This window comes from Acanthochromis polyacanthus, chromosome 5, assembly GCF_021347895.1.
Source record: "Acanthochromis polyacanthus isolate Apoly-LR-REF ecotype Palm Island chromosome 5, KAUST_Apoly_ChrSc, whole genome shotgun sequence".
NCBI classification, from domain to species: Eukaryota; Metazoa; Chordata; class Actinopteri; family Pomacentridae; genus Acanthochromis; species Acanthochromis polyacanthus.
This window is the reverse complement of record NC_067117.1, coordinates 14,364,927-14,380,968: the sequence shown is the minus strand read 5'-3', so window position 1 is coordinate 14,380,968 and position 16,042 is coordinate 14,364,927. Positions and strand designations below refer to the sequence as shown.

At 37.5% G+C, this 16,042-nt stretch overlaps 1 protein-coding gene across 1 annotated transcript; it reads right to left on the bottom strand.

Annotated features, from left to right (window-relative positions):
• Nucleotides 1-13,257: 13,257 nt before the first annotated feature.
• Nucleotides 13,258-16,042, bottom strand: LOC127534222 (zinc finger MYM-type protein 5-like). Its single transcript, XM_051948806.1, has 5 exons — nt 15,536-16,042; nt 15,162-15,287; nt 14,961-15,023; nt 14,731-14,799; nt 13,258-14,304 (listed from the first exon to the last, which is right to left on the bottom strand). Exons 1-5 carry the CDS (start codon nt 15,615-15,617, stop codon nt 13,613-13,615), a joined length of 1,032 nt encoding a protein of 343 aa, XP_051804766.1. The 5' UTR covers nt 15,618-16,042; the 3' UTR covers nt 13,258-13,612.

Here is a 16,042-nt window from a genome sequence, read left to right as displayed (position 1 = left end):
GCCAATCAGAGGCAGAGAGGGGCGGGTCATACTGGCGCATTTTCTGCAAAATAAAATTCGCGCTCAGCAGAGCCCCGCTCGGCGCTTCTGATGTCACTTCACAACTTCCGCTGAACTAAATGTTTGTATGCATCTACCTGTCTTAAAAAAAATCCACAGTACATTCTCACTCAGTGTTTATTGAAATTATGTTGTATCAGGTATATATTACAGAGGAAAGCTGCCTTTAATGTCAACCTTTAAAATCGTAATAGCACTTCAACTCTGAATGTGTAAATCTATTTATTTCAGCAATGTCCACTGATTACATGATTAAAAAAAAAACAATAAAAACTTAATTTCATTAAATTTTACTTCATCTTAATTGTTTTTTTAAATGTCATGATAAACTGGGGTAAATATATATCAAAACAACTTGTGACCAACTTTTAACCATATAAACTAAATGTACATGACTTACTTGTGTATGCAACTTTATGATTTCCTCTGTATCCCATTTCAATATGCATCCTTGTTTGGCTTTATTTTGTTCTTAAATTCTTTTGTTCTAAATGTCAGTTTTATATTTGCATAGTTTTGCTATCTTCACTAACAAGTCATAGTTTATACATTACCATATGTCAACTGTTATGTTGCACAGTAGTGAGCCCTGTTGTGCATTAAACACCTTTTATATTTATACATTTTTAGACTGAGCGAATATCTACCAATGTATGCTGTACAAAAATATAAACACAGCATGAAAATGGTCTTCTTTTCTAAGTCAAGTTATAAAGCTTTTGAGCTTTTGCCTGATGACAAATACTTGACCACCGAGTTAATCCACTCAAGTCAGGCATGTCTTTAAAGGACAATGATCAGATAGTGTGACTCACACATAGACACTCCTTTGACCAGTGGCTATAAAAAGCCTCCCGAAAGTGCATCTTAATTCAAAGGACACAATGCCACAGATGACAAGAGAAAGACAAGAACAATCTGTTGGTATGCTGCATGTTGTTGACATCTCTTTATGAACTGTAGTCAGGCACTTAAAACTCCACAACTCCACCATGGATAATCAACAAATCATTTCAGACAACCTGGTATGACAGACAATCAGCCAGGGAATGCTCTGGATCTGGACAACGTGATTTTTGCCACAAAAGGATTTGTGATTTCTGGCCTATGAATCCTACTCTTGATTTGCCCCTTATCATTTCCAGTATAGTGTATACTTGGTTGTTCCATGAAGTTTATTCTGTTGTGAGATGCTATGTGTTGCAACAATGAATACTGATTCCCCTTTGTTAAAAAATGGATAGAATTTAATATCACATGCTGTTGTTATGCTAATGGACAGTATGTATGATTATTCACATTACTGTAGCGAATTTTGCAAGACTATGCTGAACTTAGAGGATGCAAAAGCTTCATTAAATAATTACAACAAAGGATCCAAAAGCCAATTACATTTTTTTGGTTCCAGCAGAGGAAGCTAATAAAGGGAATATAATCATCACTGACTCCAACCAGGAAACCTGAGACTGGGAAATGGTCATTCCATTCATCTGACTTAGGAAAGGTTTATTCATCGTGTCAGCCTTGCTGCTTTTCCTTTCAGCTGAGAAGGAGACAAGCGGTCCTGAATGACAAGTGGAAGTTTTTTTTTTAATGTAGTAAAACCAGTGACAGCCTCTCCATCTAAAAAGGTTATAATACTCATCCATGCTTTTCGCAGTTGCTTTCAGGTTCTTACAGCTATTAATGGAAAAATCACAAGCTAATCAGACTTGGACCTGAAGTGGAAAATGTTTAACAGGTTTTTGAGGTGCCTCAGACACAGACACAGGCACTACTACTAACATAATTTCACGCACAGAACTTTAAAGCAGTAAAATTTTATCAAAACCCCATGGCAATCAATAAGATGTCCCAGTCTCATTATCGCCTGTGTGACTGTATATTTTGCTACTTCTTACAATTGCAGAAAATGACATATTTTTGATGCTGGAAGTTTTAGATGCCAGATTTAATGGATTTAAACAGTTTATGTTTATTTGTCATTCCCCTTCATGACATAATGTTTAAGTAATGGTTAAATTTAAGGTGTTCCTCCTCCCCTGACATTTCATCCTCAAATTGTGTCTCGCTTTGTCTATAAGTGTACTATATCGGCAGGCAAAACACAATTATTCCCATCAGACAATGTCACTATCAAAATATCATAAATTTGGGTTTTTAGAAGAGACAAGAAACAAGGGAAAAATACATCATATAAAATGGTGATTTTAAATGTAGAGCTGCTGCATTGGTAAAGAGACATTTCCAATTTGATGAGTGGCACAAAGCTCCGTTGTATTTCAGTTGAGTTGTCGAGGCCATTACAGATCTAATATTATTGATCATTTATCCTTAACGAGGTACTAAGACCTTCACAGCTCTCCACTCTGGGCTCCACGTGTTCTCAAGACATGCCCACAGCGTATATTTGGAGTGCTCTTCTGCAGCAAGTCTCTCAGAGCTCATGTCAATAGCCATTTCTTTGAAACCAGCAACACATCTGTTAGACTTCATCCCAACAACACTGTTCAAGGATGTTTTTCCTTTAATTAACATGCCATTATTAGACATCATAGCCCTCTCTTCTTTCCCCCCTTTATTTGTAAAATCCTTGAAAAAGCTTGTAAAAGCCAATTACATAATTATCTGCACAGAAATGGTTTGTTTGTGGAGGATTTAGATTGCATCATAGTGCAGAAACAGCACTGATGTCAGTCTTCAATGATCTTCTCACAGACAGTGGACTCATCTTTATACTTGTTCTGCTGGCTCTCAGTGCTGTATTTGAAACAGTTGATCATAACATTTTATTACAAAGATTGGAACATGCCACTGGGATTAAAGAAACTCAGTAAACAGGCTTAAATCATATTTATTAGACAGATTCCAGTTTGTTCATGTTCATGTTCGGGTGGCTGGAGAGCTTTACACTTTCATGTGGAGCCTCTTGTCTGCCTGGGCTGGGGTGGTCCTTGTGTCGGCGCCACTGCAGTCATGGTCCATGACTCCTCTCGGTGTGCGTGATCCCCAAAGGTAGCTTCTTCCTCACCTCGGATTTCGGTGCCCAGCCATATCTCCTCTATATCTCCTTACCGACAGATGGTGTATGTGGGTGTGTGTATGTTGGTATGTTTGTGTGTGTGTGTGGGTATGTATGTCTGTTCGTATGTCTACGTATGTGTGTGAATGTATATGTGATTGTGTATCTGTGTGTATATTTGTGGGGGGTGGGAGGTTTTGGGTTTTTCATAGTGTTTTATATTGTGTTGTTCTTGTTTTTATCCACTGTGAGGCACTTTGTGTTACTGTACTGTATGAAAAGTGCCATATAAATAAAGTTGATTTGATTTGATTCATGATGAACAACATGAAAAAATGCCAAACTTAGCTATGGAGTTCAACAGGGTTCTGTGTTTGGACCAATGTTATTTTCTTTGTACATGTTCTCCTCAGACATTAGTATTAGGAAACATTTCATAAATGGCCATTGTTGTGCAAATGACATAAAGTCAAATGTAACGAATCAGTTAGTCAAACTCCTGAAGAACATAAAAGCCTGGAAGACTTGTAATTTTCAACATTTAAATTCAAATAAAATTGACACACTCTATCTAACCAGGTTGTTACTCTAGATGGCAAAATCTTAGCTTAAAGTTCTACTCTGAGGAATCTTGGTTAGGATATCTGGTTCAAAGGCACACATAAAGCATTTCTGTAGAACAGCCTTCTTTTATCTGCGCAAAATCATCAAATCCAGGAAGATCGTGTCTCAGAGTGATGCTGAGAAACTAGTCCATGCATTTGTAACTTCTATTATCAGGACACAACAATAATTTTGTTTAAAAAAAAAAAACTCCGGCTGCTAAAAAATGCTGCAGCCAGAGTTCTGACAGGAACCAAGAACAGAAATCATATTTCTGCCATATTAGCTTATCATCATTGGCTCCCTGTAAAATCCAGGATAGAATTTATTCATTTAGTTCATTTGTGTACATGAATTAAATTAGTGGTTTTATTACAATGCAGGTGTTCTGCTGGCAAATGCTGATGCTACTAGATGATACATACCACCCACCCACCATTCTTGTAGATCAAGGACAAGGTCAAAGTGATGTGGAAGCAACTTCATATTCAGAAAGCACACATGAATTTCAACCATATTCACTATATTCACACATATGGTAAAGTATGACTGAAAAATAAGCATTTGTGTGAACCACAACTGAGTGTAGTTATTGAAAAGTCTATATGAAATGTGTGTTTAAACATTAAATGGTGCTCATGTAATCAAACCAATAAAATACTTCCTTAAACATTATGACTTGACATAGCAGTGGGTTAATCTGATTGGTCCAAATCATCAGTTTGGGAAGAGAACAATCAGGGTCCAGTTTCAAATTCTGATAATGGGGTAACAGTTTTATTCACGTTTGGATTTTAGCCTTTGACATTGTAAAATCAAAGAATTGTTTTAAAATGAAAATCTAACATCTGCCAGCAGCACATTCAGAGTGAAGTACTCGGCCCTGCTTGCAGGAGCAGCTCAGACACGGCATCGTAGATATTCAGTAATGTAAAAAGCACTTTAACATGCACAGCAGTTGCTCGGCATTTGTCTCTTTGTGCCATTGAAAATTACAGATCTTTGTAATAGGTCGCTGTCTTTCATTAGACTTTTCTTTTTCTGGATGAAACTAATGAAATATGTTTTTCACCGTCCATTATTTCCTCCATGACCAGTGTCACACCATGTAGAATCCAAGAAAGACTAAATGTTTCAGATGTCATTGAAACTCTAAATGACAAGGCTAATCAAGCTCTTAATGGAGTTCATTCAACCTGAAAACGTTACGCAGCTCTAGTTTGCCTATTCCTGAATGAAGTCTTGATATATGAACAATTCTTTCAGTTCTGTGAGTTTGTGTGCGTGTGAACCTGCTATCGACAGTTCACATTCATGTCTCTTTCAATAATAAACCATTTAAAGCAATGTTTTGAGTCCCGTAGACCCACACTGAATGAAGAACTGCCTACACTGAGTTAATGCCGCAAACTATGAGCTACTGTAAACAATAATCATTGTTGTTCAGAATTGATAAAAGTCAGATACACTGACACATACATAGATGAATCATAAAACTGACTTAATATCTGCTTCGTATCAGAGCATTTCAGCTAGAGTTTGACCAGCCGCTGTCCTTTTTAGCACTCTGCTGAGACATACTGATGGGTTTGGAGACTGGGAATATTTAATCACTGGATACTCAGCCAAGCAGAAATTATATGCTGATATTAGCAAGATGACATGATGTACTGAATCCCTGTGAGACTCAGTGTTTTTACATATTTGGGGGATTGTTTTTCAAACAAACCCATTACCGAGTACTTTAGTATGGGTCCGTTTCAGGCTAGAATTTTAAATGTTCTTTTTGGTGCAGAGTTGTGTTACTGACTCTGTGTGTTTAAGGATTATCTACAGTACACTAAACGTTTTCTAATATTTTGAAAGACTGAACCATGTAATCCAGTGTCATTTTTGAGCATTTTTTAAAAAGTTATTCTGAGCTTCTGTCTAACTTTCTCCTCAGATGATATCAACAAATGTTTGGTCAGGGGTTGTTTCCCTATTTAAGTGGGATTTAGGGCATTTCTGTCAGCCTGGGAAAACTAAGGAAAAGAAACATTTTACTGATTACTTCTAAATCCTGTTATTTTCTGCTTCATTTGCAGGGGTTATGATTTAGTCTGTCATCACTTGAAGAGGACAAATTAAAGGAAGCCAGAGTTTTTTAGTGAATCTTAGAAGATCTCATGCAAACGTGTTAAAAATAACACTTTTTTTAAACCTACATACAGCTATGTTTTTAAAAGTTCCTCAAACTGCTTAGAGACAAAAAAGAGCTTTCTAAGACACAGCAGTTGTGAAATCATAAAATCATCTTGTATGCACATATATGTCAATAAAGTGAGCAGAGAGAAATGTTCCTCATTCAGCAAAGGAACATACAAGCAGCCTTTTATTGCCAAACTCAGTACAAATGCCATTCTGTGCAGCGAATGTGAAACATTCAAATGAAAAACATGACGTAAAATGCATTTCTCAGTCGAGGGAGTGTTTAAAGTACTTCACAGACTTCTGTACCTCGTCCTCACAAATTTGTTAAATGAGCTATATTCTCTCTATAGGACATCTTGCTTCTTTCACAGCAGCTTTTTATTATTTTCCACAAGGAGCTGAGCTTAACGTATGTGTTCATGATTGTTGGTTGAGAACTTTCCAGCAGACCTTTTCTTTTGGATGTTACGCAGAGCCTTTGAATCAGAGCAGCATCTGGAAAGTCACAAGAGGGAGATGTCCGCAGGGAAATCTTGTTCAGCTTTTCTCCAGTGCAGGGCAGCATGTGAGGCATTTTGATGTGGATTCAAACAAGCGCCACACATAAGAAATACATTAAGGAATCTGAGGTTTAAGATTCATGATCTTTTGCAGCTTTGTGGTGCCCTCTTGCTACTTTCATTGAAATATGGTTCAAAATATAAAAATACGCTTCTGCTGATGGTGAGAAAATCTGAACTGCCTTTTTTCCAAGAAGTTCCAAGAAACCTCACCATGGATCACTACAGCATATTCATTAACTTTGTTGTGCCCAGGGAAAAGCGGGCCTTCATGTGAAACTAAATCCAGGCATCATCGCATTCTCCCTAAAAACAAAGTGCTTTGCAGCTGTAAAATAATTGCATTTGAGTCCTTGGATATAAGACTGCAGGGCTTATTGTTCAGTCCATCAGTGATTCAGTGCTTCATGTGTGCACTTTCTTATCAGTGTTATACTGTTATCTGTTCTCCACATGTACATCTATATCTAAATGAGGCCCTTAGCAGTGAGTCAACCAGCTCGGTGATTCCCTGTCAGAGCCGGACCCGTCCGGGATCTTAACGATGGCTGTTCTGGGTTCTGGGAAGTCAGAGCAAACACTTGAAACTGGAGTTGTGTGTGGTGTTAAAAAGCCATAGCCTTGTCCTTGAACGTGCCGATGACAGAGCTTTGGTTTAGTGGTAATTTTTTTGATTAATTTTGTTTTATATGAGTTCTTGCTTCTACATTGTTAAGACATCCATTTCTCGAAGCAGGAAGCAAATGGCAACAGTAACCATTTCAGATCCCCTAATACAAAAAATACAGAGACCCTGAGCTACAGCAGAAGGAATATTCAATCCTTTGTTGTTTATATGTTATAGTTTTAATGCCTTTAATATTTACAACAGCATGTTTCAGATGGTAATGAGATTGTTTTGTTTGTGGATTTGGACAAATTCAATTTGATCCTAAAGCTTACTGTGTAATTATTAGTAAGCCTTTAGCCAAATTGCATAAGATGCCAAACATGACCTGTAGTCAAACTGAGGTGAACTTGAAATATTGGCCAGTAGCAAAGAGATAATAGTTGACATAAGATATTATCATCATAAGTTCTATGTTTACAGAACGGATTATCCAGGCTACGTGAATATTCCACAAAGAGCTTCATTCATTGACCTTATCAGCAGCCATGTGTACAGTAAGTCCTGGCACGCTCAGCTGAAAAAGTAGTAAGAGTCAGTTGGTATAATTTGCAGTCTATATTACACATATCTACTCTACAACTAGCAAATATACACATCATATCAGTGTTTTTCAATACTCCTGACCAGAATTTTTGATGGGTTTTTGATATTTTTGTTGGGACATACACACGTGGACAAAATTGTTGGTACCCCTCAGTTAAAGAAGGAAAAACCCACAATTCTCACTGAAATCACTTGAAACTCACAAAAGTAACAATAAATAAAAATTTATTGAAAATTAAATAATCAAAATCAGCCATCACTTTTGAATTGTTGATTAACATAATTATTTAAAAAAACAAACTAATGAAATAGGGCTGGACAAAAATGATGGTACCCATAACTTAATATTTTGTTGCACAACCTTTTGAGGCAATCACTGCAATTAAACGATTTCTGTATTTGTCAATGAGCATTCTGCAGCTGTCAACAGGTATTTTGGCCCACTCCTCATGAGCAAACAGCTCCAGTTGTCTCAGGTTTGATGGGTGTCTTCTCCAAATGGCATGTTTCAGCTCCTTCCACATATGTTCAATGGGATTCAGATCTGGGCTCATAGAAGGCCACTTTAGAATAGTCCAACGCTTTTCTCTCAGCCATTCTTGGGTGTTTTTGGCTGTGTGTTTTGGATGGTTGTCCTGTTGGAAGACCCATGACCTGCGACTGAGACCAAGCTTTCTGACAGTAGGCAGCACATTTCTCTCCAGAATGCCTTGATAGTCTTCAGATTTCATCGTACCTTGCACACTTTCAAGACACCCTGTGCCAGATGCAGCAAAGCAGCCCCAAAACATTACTGAGCCTCCTCCGTGTTTCACCGTAGGGACAGTGTTCTTTTCTTCGTATGCTTGGTTTTTGAGTCTATGAACATAGAGTTGATGTGCCTTACCAAAAAGCTCCAGTTTGGTCTCATCTGTCCAAAGGACATTCTCCCAGAAGCTTTGTGGCTTGTCAACATGCATTTTTGCAAATTCCAGTCTTGCTTTTTTATGAGTTTTTTTCAGCAGTGGTGTCCTCCTTGGTCGTCTCCCATGAAGTCCACTTTGGCTCAAACAACGACGAATGGTGCCATCTGACACTGATGTACCTTGGCCTTGGAGTTCACCTTTAATTTCTTTGGAGGTTGCTCTGGGCTCTTTGGATACAATTCCAACGATCTGTCTCTTCAATTTGTCATCAATTTTCCTCTTGCGGCCACGTCCAGGGAGGTTGGCTACTGTCCCGTGGGTCTTGAACTTCTGAATAATATGAGCCACTGTTGTCACAGGAACTTCAAGCTGTTTAGAGATGGTCTTATAGCCTTTACCTTTAAGATGTTTGTCTATCATTTTTTTTCGGATGTCCTGGGACAATTCTCTCCTTCGCTTTCTGTTGTCCATGTTCAGTGTGGTACACACCTTTTCACCAAACAGCAGGGTGACTACTTGTCTCCCTTTAAATAGGCAGACTGACTGATTATGAGTTTGGAAACACCTGTGATGTCAATTAAATGACACACCTGAGTTAATCATGTCACTCTGGTCAAATAGTTTTCAATCTTTTATAGAGGTACCATCATTTTTGTCCAGGCCTGTTTCATTAGTTTGTTTTTTTAAATAATTATGTTAATCAACAATTCAAAAGTAATGGCTGTTTTTGATTATTTCATTTTCAATAAATTTTTATTTATTGTTACTTTTGTGAGTTTCAAGTGATTTCAGTGAGAATTGTGGGCTTTTCCTTCTTTAACTGAGGGGTACCAACAATTTTGTCCACGTGTGTAGCAGTGCCTAGAGACCAAAAAGTGAGAGAGAGAAGGATTATTGTGTGACAGACCACAATATTTTTTAGGGTTATTGTTGAATCACAATACCTCATAGTCTGACACACGGAGACTGAATCTGAATTTCAGCATGTACACATTTTAATGTTAAAAATAAAAAACTACCTGTAAACACTTGCCTTGACCATAGAGATTAAGAACTCAGTAATATATTTAGTCATCGGCATGTCTACAGCTAATTAAATTGAAGCACAAGTCATAAATGTCTGAAACTAAACACATTATTTGGCTCATTTGTTTATACGTGGCCACGTGTGCTGTCAAAGAGTCATGGATAATGCGCAGTCAGCTCTTCCTCATAAACCTCATGAACATAAAAAAGTAGCAATAAGAAGTCAGAGTTTCAATGCGCACTTCTTTGTAGAAGGGGGAGTTCTGTGTATTGATCTTGTGTGACACGCCATCCATTTTTTGGTGCGACTTGTGAGAGATTGTGCGTGAGCAACGGCAGCCGCCAGGCCGACTCATCTGTGTGTCTTCTGGCTTCATTTATTATGCATGCTGTATATGCACAGCCCTGCCACATTGCTGCACTTCAAAGATACAAGCAAAGGAGGAAATGTCACTGAATTTAAATGTTTCACTGTCTGCTAGAACCTTGAAAGGCTGAAAATTGTTTGAGTTCCTTTCAATTTATGCTTGATGAAGCAAATCACAATGTGACTTGTTTAATAAATACACAGAAACGGGTGAAATGTTTCAATTTCTGAGTAAGATCAGAGCAACTTTATGATACCAGTGAAATAAAATTACTGGTGGCCATACAGCATAAAGTATTGAGCATCTGAGGGATCATTTCAGCGCTCTGATCTCTGTCTTATTCACTGACACTGGAAAAATATGAAAAATGAAATAGCCTCGAGATTTTGCCCTTTGTCTCTTTCTCGCCAATGATATCTTGATCTGCTTAAGCCTCTGTCTGAAATGGAAAGGCCCTGCTTTCCACATTTATGAGATAGTGACAGTGAATAGAGACATTAAATGTGGGAAGAGAGAACATTGAAATGACATGTACATGACATGTGTGCGACTCACTGAGTAAAGGCATTTGCATCCACGTTGTATGTGTCTTAATCACTCACCCGAAGAGATTCTGGTTTGATGTCTCTAACATTAATCTATCATGCCAAAGGATTCCTTAGCAAGGCATTAAACCCCTGTATTCACTGTAAGTTGTGCTCCAACCTCTATACACTGCAAGTATTGTATGACACATTATGTCTCACCATGACTTGTCTTAATGCAGCTTTAATGAACAATGTAAAGAAAAATTCCACTCTAAATGTATTTCCTACTCATTGTTTTGTGAACATAACTGAGCTGCTTCATTTTATTCTCACAATCACAATAGATGATCTCTGGACTGGTCCTCGTGGGGTTTTAACTGAAGAGTGTAACCGCTCCAAAAGGAATCATTCTGACAGCTGAACAACAGAGAATGTAAAGACTGAAGTGAGGAGTGATGATGATTTTCTTCTGCTGTGACGCTCACCGAGTGATTATGCGTTATTGAAGCATTTACTCTCATTTGTGCATTAATTATAATGGAAGATAAGCCAAATCGAGCCACTGGAGAGGCCTTATGCAACTTATTTTTCAAACCAGCTGTAGAGCCTGTTCTTGATGAGGACCACCTCATTCTAGAGAGCCATAAAACAGTCTCTGTGCCAGCGGAGGTAACAGCGGATATTTTTTTGCTGGTTGCCAATTCCTGTTTTATTTTTCTTCATTTCTTTCCAAGTAATGTTAATAATTTATGGGATCATTTGCAGAAAAGTCTTTTTTTTTTCTTGCCAAACACAAATGTGTTTCCAAGTTTTACCATCCTTTGTCCCATTGGGCCTCAGATCAGCCGGGATGTGTGCCATGTAATCTAATCGCTTAGTTATGATTGGATGATTATGGAAATTCATGCTTTAATGTATGTCACTCTCTGTAAACAGAAATATCAATGTCTGTGTTTTGTTCGTTATTGGATTTAATGTCAGTTGATATGTCATCTCCCTTTGTTTACTGACTTCTAACTGAAAAGGACATTTTAGAAGATATCATAGCTGCAACTGTCTTTGAAATATTTTTACACAACATGGCCTTTTATCTTTAACACAAGGAGATTGATTTTATAATTGAATAAGCCTGTTTGTCTGACAGTAGGTCTTTAAAAGTATACTTCAAGGAGAGATTTTCTTGTTACTAAGTGGTTTACCCTCCAGAGTAATGAAAAATGTGTACATAGTTGCTTGTTTGACATGTTCCTGTTGAGCAGGGGTTACTCAGGTGGAACAAATTGAATTTTGTTTATGTTCTGTCAGTGAACTGCCAGTGTAACACTCTCTGACCAATGGACTAGAAAGCCAATTTCAAAGGGCGATGTAATCATCTAATTTATGCAAAACTCTGCGTAGCAATCACTACAACACTCGCTGCTAATCCATGAAGAGTCACTAGTGCTGACTGCAAACTTTACATGGAAAGCTCATGTTCAGCAGACGCTCTCTCCTGCTGCAGTTTCTCCATCATGTGGTCGTAGAATGAACTACAGGATGTGGTGGCATCAATTTCATGTCATTTTCAATTGCCACTCAATTTTTTAATCAAAACATTAATGTCTGTTATTACCTGTTAAAATGAAAGGACTCATCCTTCATATTTTGCGCTGCACAAAAGTTGTGTAGACTGTTTTCTATTCTCTTTTTGTACTTTAACGCATATCTTTTTTCTCCATTAACATGTTTATTTTTATAGCTTTTTTGGTACTTTTTTGATATATTATGTAAAATTATTATTATACTGAATTTAATATAAATCAATTGCATTGTGCTAAATGGTGCTATTGGCTAAAAAACATGACATTCTTTTTCCCATTATGTCTGTCATACACATCTGGAAACAGTTATTAGACCACCTGGCGTTTTATTTACAAAGTCTACACTACAGGACTTCTATATGAATCATTTTTGTTTGAATTTAAACATAGTGCTTGAATAATTACAGGATCTTTTAAAAAGACATGAAAAAGTCCAAAAGTAATTCAGTACATACAGTAAATTAAGCTTAAAATGTGATGTATTGAAACTGTAAAAAAGTAATATCATCAGATAATTCTAACCAAAGTATCACACACCAATGCCTAATAGAAGAGAACTGTCCTTTGCAACCAAAGGAAAAAAAAGATTCAGAATTCACAGTCTAATGACTATTTTCAAAGCTGTTTATCAAAACTGTATAGTACACACGTGGACAAAATTGTTGGTACCCCTCAGTTCAAGAAGGAAAAACCCACAATTCTCACTGAAATCACTTGAAACTCACAAAAGTAACAATAAATAAAAATTTATTGAAAATGAAATAATCAAAAACAGCCATTACTTTTGAATTGTTGATTAACATAATTATTTAAAAAAACAAACTAATGAAACAGGCCTGGACAAAAATGATGGTACCTCTATAAAAGATTGAAAACTATTTGACCAGAGTGACATGATTAACTCAGGTGTGTCATTTAATTGACATCACAGGTGTTTCCAAACTCATAATCAGTCAGTCTGCCTATTTAAAGGGAGACAAGTAGTCACCCTGCTGTTTGGTGAAAAGGTGTGTACCACACTGAACATGGACAACAGAAAGCGAAGGAGAGAATTGTCCCAGGACATCCGAAAAAAAATGATAGACAAACATCTTAAAGGTAAAGGCTATAAGACCATCTCTAAACAGCTTGAAGTTCCTGTGACAACAGTGGCTCATATTATTCAGAAGTTCAAGACCAGGGCCGGCCCTAGGTTCACAGGCACCCTAGGCAAAATAGTAATACGGCGCCCCCCCCCCCTTCGAATCCAATACACTTTCCCATAAATCTCTGCGCAGAGATTCAGCAGAGGTGTCTACACTAAAGACCTGCTTTAATTTGTTAACATAATCATAACAATAGGAGCTATATCATGCAAAATCCACTTTTTGTAGGTTTTAACCATGTCATACTGTTATTTCCTCTTCAAAAACACCCCCAAAGTGTTTTTTTTTTTGTCCCCGTTTGTTTGTGCTTTTCCTGTTTCTGCTGCTCAACTAGCAGCCCCTCCCAGACCTGAGAAAAACGAGCTGTCTGTTGCTTCTACGTCACAAACAGCAGAGCCTCTTCTCCCTGTTCACTGTTCTCCTAAAAGCACAGGATCAAACTGAGCCATTAACTCCACTTCCTTAAGGAAATTTCCATTGTTTGGCTGATTAAGTTGGTCTGTGGAACCCCTGAGTGCAATATTTCTCTCTGCCAGTGACTTAATAATTGCCACAAGTCTGGTGAGAACTTCCCGCCATCTCCTCCTTTCAGCATGTATTATGGCCATCTCAATATTGTCAATTGTTTGACCCTTTTTTGAACGACTTTCAAGTTCTCTCCAGCTTCCCATGTTATTTGTGTGTTCTTTACTGTTTTCATGTGTTTTAAGTATGTCACCACAGTTTTTCCAGTCATCAGTGCCATCCTTGCTAAGTTTAAAAGTCTTCTGTGAGAAGAGCTTGCAGCAGAAACAGTACAAACTATCTTTCTTTTTTGAATACATGAGCCATGACCTTTTGATTTTTTCCCCATTGGTCAACAGTCTGAAGAAATGGCGGTGATGGCAACTTCTTCCATCCTGTTTTTTGGGGAACGAGAAGTCTGACCTTATTACAGGTGGTCCTCGACTAACCAATTCAGTCCTCTCTGAATCAGACAAGTTGGGTGGCCAATCAGCGGGATCAATGGGGGCTGCTGAGATGGGCTCACATACATCTGTTGATGTTGATGGAGCGCCTGTAGGCTGGCGGATTGTATTGAGACTGCTGGTGCTGGGTCCTTCTGTAAGAGATTAAAATACACAAGATGTCAATGACAGGACAAATAAATTTTATTTATTTATTTTTTTACTGTGATTCAAATATTTCTATAAAATGCAGAAAATATATTTGTTTTTCAAAGTATGATAAGTATGCATAATTTGCATTCTGGCATTAAATAAAGATAATGCACACAGTGAGCAACAAACTAAAACACTAAATTGTACCATATTTTTGAAGAACACCAAGATTTTTTTTTTTACTCTTTTATTTGCCAACAAATGACCATAACATGATGTATTGATTGTTTAAGTAATTGTGTATGCTTTTCTCACGAGTTTATATATATATATATATATATATATATATATATATATATATATATATATATATATAAAATAGAATGAATGTATATTCCTATATATAATACAAAATGTATAATACTCACCTGGTTCAACCGTTTGAGGTGGTGTCTGAAGAATTACAGTGCTGCTGCTTGGTGCTTCACTGACTGCTCCTGTACAAAGCAAAAACATATAGATCTTTAAGAATTACTTTTTTTCCTCAATTGTTTTTGTGAAAATTATATAATACAAAACATAAAGTGGATGGATTTGATTCAAATCTTATATAAGACGTATAATTACATTGCTACTACTTTGCTATTGTAATGCTCACCAGCATCAACATTTTGAAGTTGTGTCTCAATCACTGCTGTGCTTCTGCTTAATGCTTGAGATGCTGTGTAAAACACCAAATAATAGATTATTGACTTTTTGGTGAGCCAACATAATAACATATATAAGTCATAGACAGTGGAGTATCTCATACCACTCCAACAAAACTATTACATAAACATTAGTAATCCTTTCAACTTACAATGTTCACTGTCACTGTCACTAACAGCCACAGGAGAAGGTAACTGTGAGACCGAGCTTGCTGCCTCTTCTGCAGCAGCTTCTACAGTTGGCCCCTGTCGTGGCTGTAGATATTTTCTCAGAGCATCTGATCAAAAGAAACATGCTTGCACATTACATGAATTTGTGGATTATGCACAAAAGTGACTAAACCAACGAGGTAAAACGTCTGCTCTATTAAATAAACTGGCACAGGCAAGAATGTATGATGTTTCAACAAATAGAGGTAGGTTATAGCACATAATAAGTAGCATTTGACTTAGCTAGCGTTAGCACAATCGTAAATTGACATCCAGATGAAAGGTCGAATTATGTCATTATCCAAAGAATATATACCTCGACTTTGAGCCCGTTTCTCCTCCTCTTCTCTTCTTCGCTTTCTGAAAGCAGCACCCGAAGGCTTGGACAGCCTTTTCATGATAAAAGTTTTATGTTTACAAAAATGACAGCGCTACGACGACGACCATCTCATCAATAAACTGATGGGATGCGCTGCCCATCCCCCACTCACTCACCTTGTAAACTCAACAGCATGCTGTAGTAGCGCGGGGCGCCGCCCCGGCGGCGGCGCCGCAGATCAGATGGAAAAGGATGCATGCGTGACTCACAACTCGCGAGAGTTGTGAGTCATGATTAGTGAAAACGAGTTTTATTTTAAGTTTCACAAAATTTGTAGTTATTTATAGGTTGAGAGACTGAGAGTAAACATAATGGTGCATTAAGAAAGTGAATAAAAAAAAATTTAAAAAAAAAGGAAAGAAAGACTGAGAGGGAGACTGCCATTTGGCGCCCCCTCACCAGATGGCGCCCTAGGCAACGGTCTAGGCCGCCTATGCCGTGGGC

Bases quoted from the DNA above. Each gene is read 5' to 3' on its own strand.
- LOC127534222 (XM_051948806.1), bottom strand. From the start codon at position 15,617: ATGAAAAGGCTGTCCAAGCCTTCGGGTGCTGCTTTCAGAAAGCGAAGA. The intron at 14,800-14,960 runs GTGAGCATTACA...TGCTTTGTACAG, and splicing joins ACTTCAAAATGTTGATGCTG to GAGCAGTCAGTGAAGCACCA. The intron at 14,305-14,730 runs GTGAGTATTATA...AATCTCTTACAG, and splicing joins ACCTCAAACGGTTGAACCAG to AAGGACCCAGCACCAGCAGT.